Raw genomic sequence first — 16819 nt, 5'->3', positions numbered from 1 at the left:
GGGGCGAGCGGGTGCGAGGGGCTGCTGGGCTGCTGCCAGTGCTCAGGCAAAACCCGTTCCCGGTTTGGCTTGGTTTCTGGTTTTCCCCGGAGGTGGGCTGCGCCTCGGGAGAGGTCCTCTTCAGCACGGAGGCGGAGCCGGGCGAGCTGAGGAAAGTGCAGTCTGGAGAGCAACTGTTTGTGCTGCTTAAGAAACACCCCCCGCTTGCAGTTTCTAGAGAGAAAGGTACGGCGCTGACTCCTTCCCTCGGGTCGTCCCCTCCGCTTTGCTCACAGGGTGGGTGCTCAGAAACGTGAAGCCCCAGTTCAAGTCCTCTTTATAAAGGTAATGTTTGATTTATTTAGTTACTGTCAGCCATAGTTGTAATTGACAGCAATCGGTTCTGAAGTAGCCTTCACCCAGATATGTTTTCAGTTCTTTCTGTTGTGCTGAAGGTAGCTTACCCGCTTGTGTTCTGCTGGCACTGTACATAGATGTGTATGTGTAACGCCAGCCCCACGACCCCCCTCCCCCCACCCACCCCCCCCCCCCCCAAAAAAAAAAACCCAAACCCAAGCCCCACCCCATCCTGGAACCGCAGTCCAGTTCTGGATCCGTTGTGTGCATTTTAACGATGAGTCATTTTCTTCTAGGCAAAGTGGATCCAGACGTCCATCTTGCGTCACTTCACACGTTCAGTGCACAGATTTCTTGTAAATCTCAGCTACTGAGGTCCCGTTCTCTGTCAGTGCTGGAGTAAGAATTTCAAGTCAGATGGGTTGATATCTGTGTGCCGGTGGGATTTTATTTGGGAGACCACAAATAGCCTTCAGGCTTTGAGGCTCAAATTTCACCATGATTCTAAATGAGAACTAGAAATACCTTCCCCCTTCCGCCCCCCACCTTGACCAGCTTCAAGGTTTTTAAGGGAACTGGCGTGTCTATTCCTCGTGCCTCTCTTGTCGTAGCCAAGTCAAGTGGACTACCCATGGGCGTAAGTTTGGGCGTGCGTTGGAAACTTTGCAGGATTGAAGGCAGGTTGATGACTAGCAAGGAGAGATTTCCCTTCTAAAAGAATAAACTCGTGGCTTTTATTGTGAGCTGAATTAATGTTTGCGTCTGTCTTTCAATCCTGGAAAGCGTCCCACATCTCTTAGTCCTGCTTTCTGGGGAGGATGGCATGGTAGGCGGGTCCTCCGTCCCTGGGAATGGCTCTCGGAGGTGGTCTGGTTGTCTAGAGCTGCTGAATTGTTCTGCAGAATTCAGCCCTCGCAGGATTTAATCTTGGTTCTGCAGAGCTTGTAATCAGAGGGCTGCCTGGGTCTTTGCTGGTGGGGCGTGTGGGTGTTGAGAGCTCAGCTGTGCCTGTGGTGTCTGCTGGCGCTGTGGTTCCTGGATTTGCGCATTGATGCAATCTGAGCACAGTCTCTGTTAACAGCTGTTCTCAGTCCGTACGTAGGAGAACAGAGTGCTGAGACCGAACTACTTGGCCTGAAACTGCTTTTTCTTCCAGGGAGAATGCTGCATGAGATTAAAAGCCTTTGTCACTGAGGAGCCAAAGTACTGGCTGGATGTTACCTCTATTTGGAGAAACCTTCTTGGGTGTGAGGGGAAGAAAAAAGCCGATGTCTCTCAAGAAAACCCATTGCCTCTCAAGAGAAGATGAGAAGGAGAGACAAATATTGCAACTAAAAGGCGGAAAACAGAACAAGTGCGAGAGACTGCGCCTGAGGAATGCCAAGCGGCAGCTGGAGAGAGGTGTGCGGTACCAGAGGGAAAGAGTGATCCGGACTGCCGGACTGAAAGCAAGACTTCCTTGGGAGAGCCTTCCAAAAGCAGTGGAGAGAAGCCTGTTGCGAATGAGCAGCTTAGCTTGAGTTTGAGAGTTTGTTGTCGTTGTGGTGGAGCGATTGCCAAACTACTTCCTTCACAGGTATGCTAAAGTATGTCTGTTTGAAAAGAATTTAGCAAAGGTGAAGGGCGATGGGTAGTTTATTTGTCGCTTCAGTTGTGTGTTGCATGTTTTAGAATAACAAACCGATGTAAGCTTTTTGTGTCTTTTCTCAAAAAAAAGGCCTGAAGCTGCATTCCCCTCAAACAAGTTTGAAGGGCTGCTGTTAATTTCTGGGCGCTGTTACCCTGAATAGTTTTCAAATCAGTGCCCTTCACTGAGGATAGGCAAAGGTAAGAGGTTGAGGTAGCTGGGCACGTGGAGTCAGAGGAGTGATCTGACAGTAGTTTACAGCTACTTAAAGGGCCATTGCAAGGACAGTGGAGCCAGCCTCCTCTCAGTTGCGGCAGACAGCGTAGAAGAAGGGGCAAAAGCCAGAACTTGCAGCTTGGGTGGGCTCTGGTTGGGCACTGGGGAGAACTTGTTCCCCAGGAGGGTGGTGCAGGCCTGGGATGTGTCCTGGGGGGTGGCTCTTGGTGCTTGGGAGAGAGTGGTGGCGTAGAGACCTCCAGGGGCCCTTTCCGTCCAGCACTCTTCTCCTCTATAGTGTCTTTCTACTGTGAGGAAAATAAAAAAAAAAAAACCCAAAACACCAAACCCCGTGTAGCTGCAGTTTGTGTAGATTTCTCTTACTTGAAGATAACAGTAGTTTAACTAGATTTTTGCTTCCCTGCTAAAGCTAGTACCTTGGGAAGGTGGGGCACGTGAGCCTGCCGCCATGAATGTTAGCTTAAATTTGTGCTGTGTCTTTGAACTCTCATACTCTGAAGGTAGACAGAGCTTTCTAGATGCCATAAAAGCATTAAAACTGTGAGTTGTAGTTGTGCGCTCGCAGGTTTTCTCTTAGGTAATCTAGCTTACAGCCATCGGAAATATTTTGTGCGTGTGGTATACAATTCTGAAACGATGACAACTTTTGTTGTACCTTGGGCGGGGCTTGAACTTTCGCCTCCCGCGCGCCGGTTGAGCGATAGTCATTTTGTCCCGCGGTGTGTCTGCTGTGCCGCTCGCTCGCTCGCTCGCTGTGCCCTGCTGTACGTCTTCTGGTCTTTGTATGAGTTGTTGTCCTAGGGATAGAGAGAGACTCTTTCTTTTCCCAGGACTGTGCCGTGAAGGCTGTGATCTGTAGTTTTGTTAATTCTGTTCTTTGTGCTGCCCGTGACTGTTCTTCCCCCTTGCAGGAGATCGGAAGAGCCGTCGGCATAGCGCTCATGGAGCAGTGTGGGTGGCGGGCTGGTCTGCGGGACCCCGATCTAGAGGTAGCGGTGCTTGTCTGCCAGATGGCCTGTCGCTGCTTCCGGAATTGCCCCCGATCTCTTTTGTTTTGTCCTCCGCTCCCTTTGCGCGCAGAACCGTAGCCTCTCCCCTGTTTGTCTTTCTGCTGCTGAATTCAACTAGGCATCGTCTGGTAGTGCTGAGCAAAGCTTTCCAGTGGCCTGTGTGTGCGCACCTTCCAGAGCGCTTGAGCTCCGGTCCTAACCACGGGAGCGGCCAGCATGGGCCTGTAGGCCAGGGGAAGGATCCATACAGGCGATGTCTCAGGATCTGGCACGCTTACAAACTGCTGGACTCAGATTCTGTTGAAAATGGAGGTCGCCTGAGCCATTGGGCAGCTAGTTTAGCCTCTGTAGAGGCAGAGAGCGAGCAGCAAGGTGGTGTTCTTGAGCTCTTGAGATGAATCCTAGCCCGGTCTCCTGCGTTCCTCATCAGGTCTCTGACCACTCTGCTGTTAGCCCTTATTGAAGCCAAGTACAGTCTCCGTCTCTTTTATTGCCTCGTTTGGTTTTTTGTTTTGTAGTTTTAACAGAAAGGGAAGTCAGTCTTAGCCACTCAGTTGTGGAAGAAAGTTTGTGTTTGAAGATGGCGCTTGGATCGTCAAGTGGGTCTCATTAGATGCCTTTTCCTCTTCCGTTCATCCCTGATAAGCTTAGGCACCCTCTGTTTGTCCTTTTTCTGAGGACCGCTGCCCAAGGCGCCCTAGCGTCGCACAGGGCGATTCTGTATCTCATGTTGCACCGTGAATTTAGTTAGTCAGCAGGAGTGAAGTATTTTTAGGACATAAGCTAACTAAATGGCACTGAAGAGAAAGAAGTGCTCTACAACTTCCGAGAGATAATATTGGAATATAATCCGAACGTAAATATTTTGAGCAAAAGAGGCTTAACAAGTTAGGTAAAACTGATTAGCATTCCTAATTTTGAACCCCAATCCACAAGTTCCCGTTAAATTAAAGTGGCCTAGAAAAGGGACCTTTTAGTTCTGTGTCAGAAATGTTATGATCCACGCCCTTCTGAACAGTTATTGTCGATGTGGCTTAGTAGAGACGTAGGCAATTAGTGGTTGGGCTGTGGCCTCTCAAGACAGGTATCTCCTTTTGTTCACAAGGCTCTCAGGCTGCAGCAAGCACCCAGAGGTCACAGCGCAAACGCAGGATCCAAGAAAGGAGTCAGCAAGTTAGAAAGGAGGCATGGGCAAGTAGAAGGCAAAAGCCTGAATCCCATCTGTCCTAAGTAATGATCTGCTGAGCTCCGGGCTGGCGGCACAGGCCACCTGCGGTTCAGGGTCTCGGGCACAAATCTTCTGCACTTAGGTACTTATCTCCTTCCTTACAAAGGAGAAACAAACAAAAAACAAAATAAAAGGAGATCCCTGAAGATCCCTGAAGAACGTGCAGTGGCTGATGACTTCAGGACTGTCTGTCTTCCCGGCCACTCACAGCTACCTATCTGGTTTAGTGTTTAGACAGCTTTGTGTGTAAAATAAGGCACACAATGTGTTGCGTGATGAGGCTAATCCAATGTGCTTTAACCATGTTGGTTCCCTCCAGCCGAGGCCCTTGTGGTCGGAATAATGGATCCTTATCCTGCAAGCGCAGAGCCAGCCCACGGGCTTCCCGTGAAAAGGACCCCTAGTCAAGACTGTGCAAAACCCAGCGGAGTTCCTGCTGACATCCGCCAGCATTATGGGGCTTCTTCAGCCAGCAGCAGCAACTCGGGCTCCTGCAAAGGAAGCAACAGCGGCCCAGTGATGAGGCGAGTGTGTATTTCAGCATCCCGGTGTTCAGTGGCACTGACTGACCTCCTCTGCACTGTAACGTGGCATCAGCTGTCTGGGTTGCCAAGCAGGTCATCTTGCTCCTCGGCGTCAGTGTGACTCCTCATGTTGGTGGCTCGACAGTCAACGGGGTGCTCCATCCCTATTGTTTCATATGGTATTCATTCATCCATGTTGTTTCAGCACTGTAAAAGTCAAGGTTGCTTTTAGTCAACGCCCTTTGTAGCTGCATTTCCCTCCGAGGCAGGCTCCTTCCTGTGGTTTCATGCCATCAGTTCTCCTGTGCATTCACTGGTTCTTTCGTGTAAGGGTGCTTTTGCTTTGGAGAGAGCTGGGTGGGGTGGTATAGCAACTATAATACACTGGGGTGAAAATTCAGCCTGCCCAGCCTTAGGCACCTCCCTGTGCAGTTTCCTGTACAGGGAAGAAAAGAGATGCCTGCCAGCGCACACAACACATGTTGCAGAGAAGAAATTGCCACCACGCTGCTGCTGTTTCCCTCCCTCCCTCTCTGTCTCTCTCGGGCAATTCAACAGCCAAGCATGTCAGGTGCACACCTAAAGCTAGCTAGGATGAATCTAGGTTTCAGGGTGCTCAGCTTCCTAACTCACGTGTGGAGCTGAACTCGGTCCGTACGCTACCTCACCTGGCCGTCCTGCAGCTGGGCGCCCTTGCCAGCGGCCCGGCTGCCTGCTCGTGGGCACACCACGTGTTTTGGGTGAGGGGGTGGCTCGGGGTTTGAAGTGAAATGTCTCATTTGATGTAATGGCACTGAAGACAAGTACCATAAATAGTAAATTTTGTGCGATAGCCACAAATGAGGCGTTTCCTCAAGTACTTTGATTTGCCAGAGGGAGTCACTTGTGCAGACACTGAGGAGCCCCAAAGGCGTCAAGCTTTGTATCAGTCTGTGGGATGTTTTTCTTTTTGCCAGGACTGAAGAACTGCAGGAGTGATGTTAAGTGAGGGTTTGTTTTGTTGGTTTTTTTTTTTTTTCCTTTTCAGGCAATTGGGGAGATACATTTCTTGTGGTGAATCGCAGCATTAAGCCAGAAAATGCCAAGCCGTATTTGACTGCTCTGCAGCAGAAGGAAGTTCCAGTACAGCATTTGGAAACAAAGCTGAAGGAATCTGAGAGGAGAGGTAAGGAAAGGTAAAGAAAGGTCTATTTCACTTGAGAAATCAGAGTTGGAAAGATGTATTCAGGAGCATTTAGGGGTGGGAATCCAGAACATTTTGACTCATTTCTTGACCGCATCAAGGTTTCATTAAGAAATTTGAAAGACGATCAGGCGGATCAGGTTGTTCTCAGGTACTTCAGGTTTCACGGCGTGCTCAGTGAATACGTACCGTGCAGTTTAGTTATGAATATGGCTGCCTCTTTCCCCTGTTTTGAACTTTCCCAATAGAATATTTTTAAAGGGTAATATTTTCCCAGTGTGATTGAGCATTGAGACCTTTTGTACATAAGCCAGTTTCTACCTGCAAGACCTTAGTCCCCTGTTGTACCTCACTCACTGAAATATGACTGCAAGTGTCATCCTTCTCCCCTAATGAAAGAAAAGCTCTTACACAAACCAGGGTGCCTGCTTGTGTTTTTGTCGCTTAGGTGTTGAATTGTTCACAGTAGCCCTTTGTAGGTACGCTAAGCAAAGAAGCGACAACATGCATTACACAGCAGCAGGTGTCGTCTCTCTTGCTAAAGCCGCTCTCTGAGAGCTGGCTCTCCAGCAGACGCCACCCAAGCAGGCCCAGAGGGGTGTTTGTAAGGAGCCCCAAGGCAGAGTCCCAGGGAGCCCTTGGTCCAGCTTGGGATAGCCCGACCTCTGCGTCTGCGAGGGCTGGATGTCTTGCAGGGGCCCCCTCTCCCCACGTGCTTGCAAGTCAAGGCAGCAGCCTCTGGCTCCGTGCTGGGCTGGGTGGGTGCAAAGCAAGACAGGGGCCTGCAGCCCCGAGCCATCCTGCTGTCTGAGGCCAGCGTTGGCTCTGGCTGTATGTGAGGAGCTGCTGGCAAGCACGGGGGATGCGTGCAGGCAGCTGCTTCTCGTCTCCTCCAGGGCCGGGCAGTCGGTGAGACGTTAAGCACTGTACTGGCTGGCCCTAACCTAGAGGCCCCCGCTTGCACCTCAAAATGTCCAGGATCACAGCACAGCCCCGGAGGCTGCTGGCTGTGTGGCGAGGTCGGTGACTCCAGTCAGCAGTCAGCCGGCGTGTCTTGGCAGCCGGCTTACGTCTCCGCCAGCTGTCCCGGAGGCGGCAGGAAATGGTGCACGGAGGAATGTGCTTCCTTCTTGGAGCATCTCTGCAGCATAGCCATCCCAGTGCGGTGGAGCCTCACGTTGACTCTGTAACGAAACAGTGTCGCAATATTTTTATTTTGCTGCAGGGAAACAGAAGTAGAAGGGCTGAAAGCTCATCTGGGACACGTGAAGGAAGAGTGGATTGTAGAAGAGTGTAATGGTGTGGAGGTGGAGCTGGCCTTCTTGGAAGCAAGGAGGGAAATTCAAGAACTGAAGCAGGCTATTGAACAGCTTGTCTGAGAACGACAAAAAAAAAAATCAGAAATACTTCCTAGACATAAGCGTTGAAAACAAGAAACTGGAGTCTCTGCTGCAGAGCGTGGAGATGGCTCAGAACAGCTCTGTGAGAGATGAGCAGTGCCCGGAGTACACGTATGACTCGGAGGGGAAGGCGTTAGCGTTGTGTGCCACGGTGCCAGGCAGCCTCATCACGGAGGACCAAGCTCTGGAGGAGGTGGCAGGTAGTGGGCTGCTTCTTAACGAGGGCACGGCTAACGAGACTGATGCATTTGAAGAGAGTTTGACCGCCACAAGCTCTGAGGTGAGCGATCCAGCTCCCTCCAGTTCTGCAGTGAATCGAGAGACGCTTGAAAATGTTCTGGATGAAAAAGTAACTACTTCCCAGGAGGAGGAGGAGGAGGAGGAGGAGGAGCGGGGAGGTGGGAGAATGAGCAACGTGGTGGTGGAACAGGCCACGCAGACTGATGTGGCGCCATATAGCCTAGGTGTGGAGCAGCTCTTTCAAAACACCTTCAGAGCTCAAGATACGCGTGCCTGCCAGCCAGCAATCAATCAATTAATCGCCATCCTTCTGTCCATCTCCCTTGAAACATGGTGGAGCTTCAACTACTGCTTGGGCTCTTCCTCCCCATCCTGCACTGCCCTGCTGCCCCCAGATATTCATAGGGTATCTCCCCTGCCCTTTCCAGAGTGCAGGTAGCATGGCAGCGCTGGGAGGAGGTCGGTTCCATTTTTGTATAAAACCCAGGGGAGCAGCTGAGCCCCTCAACCACCACACCAAGGGGTGCCGCCCGACGAGGTACAACTTTGTGCCAAACTTTGAATCTAAAGCCCCTACCGATGTTTCCTCCTCTCTACAGTCAATTGTGTGTGCTCTTCCTTTGAACTATTCCTTAAAAAAAAAAAAATTCCACATATCCCCAAGATTTCTTCTGTGCTAGGTAGAGTACGATGATGGCAGGGAGGGGGCTGCTTTTTTTTTCCCCTCTCCATGCTGTTTTTTATTGTCCCTTCATTCCAATGGGGGACTTGTGGATGTGGGGGATGGCACCTCCACCGGCGATGGTGGCTTTGATCAGGGAATCCAACTCTTCATTGCTGCGGATTGCCAGCTGCAAGTGACGAGGAGCGATCCGCTTGACTTTGAGATCCTCTGACGTGTTGCCTGCCAGCTCCAGCACTTGGGCGGTGAGGTCCTCAAGGATGGCAGCGCTGTAGACGGCAGCGGTGGCACCCACTTGCCCGTAGGCTGGCGGTGCGAGTGTTCAAGTGTCTGTGGATCCTGCCCACAGGGAAGTGCAGCCCAGCTCTCTGTGAGCGCGACACTGCCTTTGCCTTGGCCTTCCCACTGTGCTTTCCTGCTTTGCCACCAGCCATGGTGCCACCGCCACGTCCCGAGCTCCGGTCCCGAGTCCACGCGGGAGCCGCCACAGGAGCCGCCAGGCAATAAGCCTCTGGAGCGGGAGGCGATGTGTGCGTGAGTGAGGAGCGGGCAGCAGAGGCACACCCTGCTCAACATCCAGCTGGCAGGATCCTCTGCTTCCCTGGGAGGCAACGGGCACTGCTGGCTCCCGAGGCCTGACCCTGAAGCGAGCTTGGCTGTGAGGTGACTTTGCACATATAGCCCTGCAAGGACCCAGTCAGCAGTGCCTGCGGAAAGCGCAGAGAGCCGCCTGCAGTTGTCTGCTGGCGGAGGGGCTGCCTTTCAACGGGGAATGAACTGAAGGACAAGGAGCCCCCAGGGCCAGGCGGCTGTTCGACCCATCGCCCCCAGCCCCACAGCCCTGATGCCACCACAGACAGAAGCCAGGTATGGGGTTGCGACTGGGAGGGGAGCACGGTGCAAGCTCCTTGGGCCCTGCCCCGATGGGACACAGCCTAGTCAGGAGAAACGCCCAAGCCGGACTGGAGGGCAACGAGAGAGGCCAGGGCAAGAGGGACTGTGGAGCAGGGAAAGGCGGGGGCAAACCGGGACCCCCAGCTGGGCACAGACAAAAATGTCTGCTCTGAGCGGGGCTGGGGCAGGGGCAAAATGAGATGCCCTGAGCAGGACAGGGACAAAACTAAATGCCCCAAGCGGGGCATGAGCAAAGCGAGCCACCCCAGATTTGGGCAGGGGTGTAACGAGCCACCTGAGCAGGGCCGGAGTAAATCCAGGCACCCTGTGTGGAGAAGGGGCAAAATGAGCCTCCGCAAGCAAGAGAGGGGAGAAACTGAGCTGTCCCGAGAGGGACATGATGAAAACCAGGAACCCGAGCAAGGCAGCAGAGAAACTAGATGCCTCAAGCGAAATCTAAAAAGAAAAAAGGCTCCCCGAGTGGAGCAGGGGCAAAAGTAACTTCTTTGGTAGTGCTAGTTCAGAGTCAGCCCGTGGCTGTGTCTTGGGGGGAGCAGATAAAGTTCATTGGAAATGAACCTGTAAGAGACCGGGTGCTTTGCTCCACTCGAGTCTCACGGACACAGCCCTGCACCTGAGAAGAGTGGAAAAGAAGCCCTCAGCCGCCCGAACGTGCCAGCCAAAGCTGTGAACAGGCACGCTTGCAGCCCTGAGCAGATTTTGATTCATCTGGCTGGCGCGGCCCCAGGAAGAGGCAGGAGCTCTGCCGGCAGGCAAACAGCCCTTCGCTGGCAGCGCGTGGGGAAGCCCAGCGGCTGCTGGCTGCGGCAGGCGCCCGGGATGTGTTGGATGCGTGGCTCCACGGCCTCGAGGGGGCACGTCCCCGTGCGGCCCCGTGTCACAAAGGGGCAGTGATGCGACACCCGCCCGGTGATTATGAGCTCACCTGGCCAGGGCTTGCCATCCTGAAAAGCGGGCCAGGGAAAGCTAGTTGGGCCGAGCTGGCCTTCGGGATAACTTGGCTCATTCCATTGCTACTTGCGTGACTACTCTTTTCCAGCCATTTATCGTCTGGATAAATCGCCCACTTCTTCTCAGCTTCCCTCCTCTTGCAAAGGTAATTACACTTTGGCTTTCAGGACAGGTCGTAGAGATACGGGACAAAAGTATCGGCTGGTCTATACCTTCCGAGCTCTAGGCTGAGCTATTACACCTTTACAGGCTGGCCGGATATGCGCTGCGGGTAGAGTTCCTTTGTGCTGATACTTATTTCTCTACCATACCCTAGGATAGGTAAGTAGGGGGGTGGCAGTGTAGTCTGAGGCACTGGGCTCAGCCAAGAATGACAAGCAGTTTTCCCACCCTGACTGATGCGGTAGGAAGGCAGGCAGAAACGGAGCATGGCAAAGGCAGCCGCTAAAGTAGCGGCCGGAAGCCGGTCGGTCCTGCATACAAGGTGGGCAAGTGTGGGCTGGAGAGCCAGAGGGCTCTGCTGCTAACGCTAGCCACAGGTAAGCCGCAGGTGCTCTTCAGAGAAGGTGACACGCAATGCAGTCTTTCAAAAGGGCCTTGGTAATTGCTGTCAATTGGAGTCCTGTGACAGGGACAGCAGGGCCGTCGGCCTGCAGGCTCCGCAGCAGTTCCACGTACCACTGAAACTCTTTCGATGGCGGCTGCTGTTCTGCGGGCTGCGTTTGGGTTTGGGTTTGGGTTTTTTAATCATTTTGTTGAGCTGCGATTATTTCTTTGCAATCAGGGGACGGCATTGGCGCTGATCTCTTTCTGGAGCGTGTCCTGAGATCCTTTGTCATCCGAAGCTTTCCCCTGTGTTCCTGAGAGGAGCGATGGCCGCAATGGGGAACGACTCCTGTGAGTAACGGCTTCATCAGCAGGCTTGGACTTTGTGACTCCCCAAAGGCAACGGACGTGGCTGGTGCTCCATCCCTGAATGTTGATGTGCTGACAGCCTAGCGTGAATTCTGGGGCGTTTCCTGATAGCAGCCAGACTTACCCAGCTGTTTTCCATTAGACACATGAAAACGCGTTTTGTCACTCCTCTGCCACTATGTACGAGACTCTGAAAGACGACATTGCCCGTAGAAAGATCCTGACATCAGTAGGGTTACCTTCTGTGCTAGGTGCTTGCCCAAGACATGCTTTTGTGCAACAATGTCGTGTCATCTCTTTGCAAATGTCATTGCCCTGCAGTCGTCGCCGAGGGAATGGCTCCGCCACAAAGGGTCCTCTTTCCTCCGGAGAAGATTTGCCTGGACTGGCAGCACAGACAGAGAGCTGGAGCGGGACTCTACAACCTGGGCAATACGTGCTTCCTCAACTCCGTCCTGCAGTGCCTGACGTACACACCCCCTCTGGCCAACTACCTGCTCTCTCGTGAGCACAGCCAGTCATGTGAGAACTTTTATGAACAACTCCTTGTAAATCTGTGGGACACTTTGCAAGGATTCCCAGAATCTGGAATTTGATCTACCAGAAAAGCAGCCCTTCTTTGTCAACCCCCCGAGGTGGTGTTCTTTGAACACTCAAGCCTAGAAGCCGCCCCTCGTGTCTAGGTGTGTTGATCTTCAGAAAGGCACCTCTTTCTAGCCCCAGGTCTCAGTCCCTATTCCGACAAGTTAAGCTCTCTTTGCTTATTGCACAGAAAACTTTTGTCAGTTTAGCATCCCTCTGAAGAAAGTTTTCTAGGCACTAAAATAATGTCCGGGGCTTGTTGGGACATTGGCACCTTGGGAGAGGAGGAGTGGAGACTGTTCTTAGAACTTCAAGATCTCCATTACGTTTCCCATCGCTGTGGATATTTTGCTAACCCGAGGAGCTTGCTTCCCTCCCTCCTCCCGCTTCAGGTCGTCAGCAAGGCTTCTGCATGATGTGCGTAATGGAAGCGCACGTTAACGAGGTCCTGCGTTCCTCAGTCTGTGCCATCCGGCCTAGCGGTGTCATCAGTGTCCTCACACGTAAGTCATTTCAGGTGCCCCTACAGGTTTTCTTGCCTTCTTGTAGGAGAGATCTACTAACTTCTTCTTTTGTAGGAATAGGAGAACATTTCCAGCTTGGCATGCAGGAAGACGCCCACGAGTTCTTACGCTATACTGTCGATGCCATGCAGAGAGCCTGTCTGAGTGGAAGCAGCGAGTAAGCACAAGCCGATTACCTTTTCAGTGTTCCCGAGCCCTTTGCACTCCTTGAGGTACTCCCATCGAGGAGAACCTACGCCCAGGGCTTTCAGACAAAGCAAAACTCTTGGAGGAGATAACTCTCTGCCTTACCATTTCTTTCTAGCTTGGACGTCTCTTCTCAAGCAACTACCATCGTCCATCAAATATTTGGGGGCTTTCTGAGATCCAGAGGTACTTTCCCACAACTGTTGCTCTCCCTGGAATTGTCTGTGCCCTCCCGTCTGCCCGTGATAAACGGCTGATGGTGTGACTGGCGTAGTAGGCATGAAGGACAGAAACGGGCAGAGTCAGTCAACTTCCCCTGTCGCTGAGCATTTTGATTTGCCTTCCAGTCACGTGCTTGAGCTGCAGAGCAGTGTCCGATTCCTATGAGGCCTTCCTGGATGTCCCTTTGGATATAAAAGTAAGAGGGTTTGTAATTGTGCTTCAAACGTCCCAAGACCCCTGTAGCTTTCCAGAATCGAGGCATTTGGCTTAAAAACGTAGAGTGCAAACATAAGAGAGCTTGGTGGCGGGTGGGCAGTGGAATGGAATGGCCTGTGTCCTTCTGGGGAGGCCGTGGCAGCGGTCTGCATGTAGGTGCTGGCTTTAAGCTGGACAAGTACAAATTATCCTCTCTGCACCCTTGACGTACTCTCATCCGTCTTCCTTTTGCCCTCCTCAACACCCGTCTGGCTCCCAGGCTGATGGGTTGTGGTGTCTTCATTATTGATGACCCTGCACAGCATTGGTAGCTGAACTGTGCGGTGCCACAGAGAGGTAGCTCCTGATAGCGCCGGGAATCCCTGGGAATTGAGGGAAGTGTTCAGCATAATACCCTCTTTGTGCCTCCTTCTGGACACTGCTTGCGGGTTTCAGGGTGGGTCTCCTCAGCCTCAGCTACCTGGGTCTTCCTGTCAACTCCTAGTAAGTGTCTGGGCGAGGGTGATGCCCTGAGCTCAGGGCTATCCTTTCTCGCTCCTCCAGGCGGCCTCATCTGTCACCGCAGCTCTGGAGGACTTTGTGAGACCCGAGCAGCTGGATGGCGAAAACTGCTTTAAATGTAGCAAGTAAGAGGATTACTAACGACATACTAATACTAGGTGCTGCGTGAAGGTGCCGCATGTCATGCGGCATAAGTCATCTTTTCACGTAGGTTAGATGCACAATAATGAGATGCAGCTTTTGTTTAATACGGCCTTCTGGTACTGAATAGACTTAAAATAGCATAAGGATGTGTGAGAAGGGAAAGCTTGTCTGGCCTTCTTGGGGCAAGAGAGGTGCATTTCAGCACTCATCTCTGTGCTTGGTTACAAGGTGTGACAAGATGGTTGCTGCCTCCAAGAGCTTTACGGTCCATCACGCGCCCAAGGTTCTGACGGTGTGTCTGAAAAGGTTTCAAGATTTCACTGGCAGGAAGATCAGCAAGGTGTGTACGCAACTGGAGCGCAACTTTCTCTTCCCGGAGCAGGAGATTTCCAAAGCAGTACGCTCTTTCACCGGTTGTTCGTGTTGGGATTTTTGTGTTCCCTTCTGGGGAGACGAGAGTTCCCGCGGGAAGACAAGCACATGCTCTGCTCCGACAGAGCTGTTTGGACCGCGAACAGTTTCCTGCCCCCCAAACCATGGATGTTGCTTTAAGGGAAAACAAGTGTTCATGAGCCAAAAAGATGTATTTACACACCGCTAGCCTTCAGTCTTGGAAGGCTATTTCAGGAACATTTCTGAGCCCTCTGGGTCTCTCCGTAGGTTGTGGAGTATCCTGAATACTTGGATCTTCGGCCATACATGTCTCGGACAGCTGGAGAACCGCTCCTCTACGCCTTATATGCTGTCCTGGTACACAGCGGTGACAGCTGCCATGCAGGACACTATTTCTGCTACACAAAGGTAAAGAGCAACTTCCTTCCTAGCAGGGGAAATATGTGTGCTGGGGAAGAGAAACTTTCACGGCAGTGTTACTGGCAGCCACGGCTTTGGGGGAGAAGGTCTCTTCAGGGGCTGGATTGGATTTGTTTTGGTGTACTCTTGGTCCTGTAGTTTTCTGCCTGTGTTTTTGTGGAGAAACCATGCAGTTCACCTCCAGGTATCGATGCCTTTCTTTGCAGGCCAGCAACGGACTGTGGTACAAGATGAACGACATGGCTGTGGATGGTTGTGGCATCGACAGAGTTCTCGGGCAGCAAGCCTATTTACTCTTTTACGTCAGGTCATAACAAGTATTAAAAAAACCGTTCAGAATATGTTTCCTTTTCCTGGCTTTGCTTGTTTCTTCTCATCCTCTGGAGTGTTTCTCTTTCTGTCATAGGAGACAGTTAGTACCTGCATCATTCAGTGCTGTCCAACGTGAACTACCCCACGTCAGTCCTTATCTTCCCTTGCTGGGCTTTAGGCTGCTGCCCCGGGGGTAAACGGCTACTTGTCTGCTATCTGAAGCTGGCTAATGTTGAGAAGAGTACTTCAAGCAAGGGGCCCTACAGCAAAGATGGGGAGGGACTCTTTATCAGGGAGTGTAGTGATAGGACGAGGGGTAACGGTTTTAAACTGAAAGAGGGAAGATTTAGATTAGAAATTAGGAAGAAATTCCTTACTGTGAGGGTGGTGAGACACTGGAAGGGCTTGTCCAGAGAAGTTGTGGATGGCCCGTCCCTGGAAGTGTTCAAGGCCAGGTTGGATGAGGCTTTGAGCGACCTGGTCTAGTGGAAGATATCCCTCCCCATGGCAGCGGGGATGGAACTAGATGATCTCTAAGGTCCCTTCCAACCCAAAATATTCTCTGATTCTCTGACTCTATGAAATGGAAGCCGTAGCGGGTATAAAGACCCTCGAGGACTTGCTCTGGCAGGGGCAGACGTGGTGGGAAGACCCCAATCGAATTTCCTATTTGTAGTCTTGGTTACGTCTTCTCTCTGTCGTAGAAACCGCTCCAAGAAAATGACTGAGCCCCAGAGGAGGCTGCAAGAAGAGCCCTAAACAGAGATCCTTTTTTTTTTTTTTCCCCTCCAGATGCCCTGAGTTGAAAATTGGAGAAAGGGCTTCTTCCTCACCGGCACCATCATATGCCCGTTTCTTCCTCAGTCTGTGGGGGGCCAAGAGCAAGCAGGCGGCTTCTGTGGGACCACAGGGTCTGCCTCACAGGACTAAGGTAATTCTGGGGAGGCGGGTCAGGGCACCAGATGGACAGTGGATTTCTTTGTGGGATCTGGGCATTGCTCTCTTTTCCCGGTCACACAGCCGCAACGCTGCTCCCTCTCAAAGCATGCCACCTAGATCCATCCCATTTGTGCGCCTTTGGCCCCTTCTGCCTTTGCAGCCCTCCAGGAGAGCCTTTGGGCGGCCCTTAGCTGTCCCCTCACAGAGCTTCTGGGGTTTCCTCACTGTTCTGGTCCTTTCAGGAGGAAAGGGCAGGACCTTGGCACAGCTCTCTTTGCAGGGCATGGCGGTGGGCATGGAGGACTCTCCAGAGGACAGCAGCTCCTCTGCAACAGCCAGCACGAGCCAGCTAACCTCGGCAGGTGCACGGCAGGCATCTGCAGGCTGGCCGTGCTCCATCTGGACAGGCAGGCTCAACATCGCCTCCTGCGTGGGCTTCTGCTTGCATCGCTTCTTCTGCGGCTGTAGAAGGCTGGTGTCTGGAAGGAAAGATGCGTGCCCGGTCTGCTGTCAGCCAGTTGACCGTGTGCCACACAGCGTGCAAGAAGACGACGACACCACCAAAGAGGAGCAGGGATTCAGCCCTTCCTCCCGCCGCCAGAGGAAGGGTGCCCGGGAGAGGGTCCGGAGCAGATCCCCGCAGTGGGGAAAAGATCTCCGCAGCTGGTTTGTGGACACCACGGACTATGACCCCTCAGCAGGGAGAAGGAGGAGGAGAACTAGCCTGGCAAGTCGTGACTGCGCTCCCAGGGTGAACGCAGCTCCAGGGCGCTCCAGCGGCATCTCCCAGTCGGCTCCCACATGCAATGCTGCTTGGGAGCAAACCCTGCCGATGCAGAGAGAACAGAGCAGATCCCTGCGGCGTGCCTATGATCTCCGCAGCCGGTTTGTGGAGATCACGGACTACAGCTGCTCAGCAAGGTGCAGGGGGAGGAGGAGGAGAGCAAGGTCTCCCCGTCGTGACCGAGCCCCAAGGGGTGATGCAGCTGCAGGGCCCTCCACCACCAGCTCCAAGTGGGCTCCCGCAGCCAGGGCTGCTCGGGAGCAAACTCAGCTGAGGCAGAGAGAGCGGAGCAGATCGCCACGGCGGGGCTGCGATCGCCACAGTCAGTTTGCGGACATCAGACTGTGA

At 52.7% G+C, this 16819-nt stretch overlaps 1 protein-coding gene and 2 pseudogenes across 1 annotated transcript; 2 read left to right on the top strand and 1 right to left on the bottom strand.

Annotated features, from left to right (window-relative positions):
* The first annotated feature begins 4740 nt into the window (after positions 1–4740).
* Positions 4741–8224, top strand: LOC142593190 (syntabulin-like; annotated as a pseudogene).
* A 301-nt stretch (positions 8225–8525) lies between these two features.
* Positions 8526–8901, bottom strand: LOC142593311 (histone H2A.V pseudogene; annotated as a pseudogene).
* Positions 8902–11214: 2313 nt separating this feature from the next.
* Positions 11215–16819, top strand: LOC142593189 (ubiquitin carboxyl-terminal hydrolase 42-like). Its single transcript, XM_075706854.1, has 12 exons — positions 11215–11230; positions 11570–11770; positions 12223–12333; positions 12409–12511; positions 12659–12726; positions 12888–12958; positions 13522–13604; positions 13852–13963; positions 14284–14424; positions 14643–14743; positions 15541–15679; positions 15848–16819. The coding sequence occupies exons 1-12, from the start codon at positions 11215–11217 to the stop codon at positions 16817–16819; spliced, it is 2118 nt and encodes a 705-aa protein (XP_075562969.1).

This window comes from Pelecanus crispus, chromosome 3, assembly GCF_030463565.1.
Source record: "Pelecanus crispus isolate bPelCri1 chromosome 3, bPelCri1.pri, whole genome shotgun sequence".
NCBI classification, from domain to species: Eukaryota; Metazoa; Chordata; class Aves; order Pelecaniformes; family Pelecanidae; genus Pelecanus; species Pelecanus crispus.
Note: the sequence above shows the minus strand (reverse complement) of the source record. Positions and strands in the feature narration are given on the sequence as shown.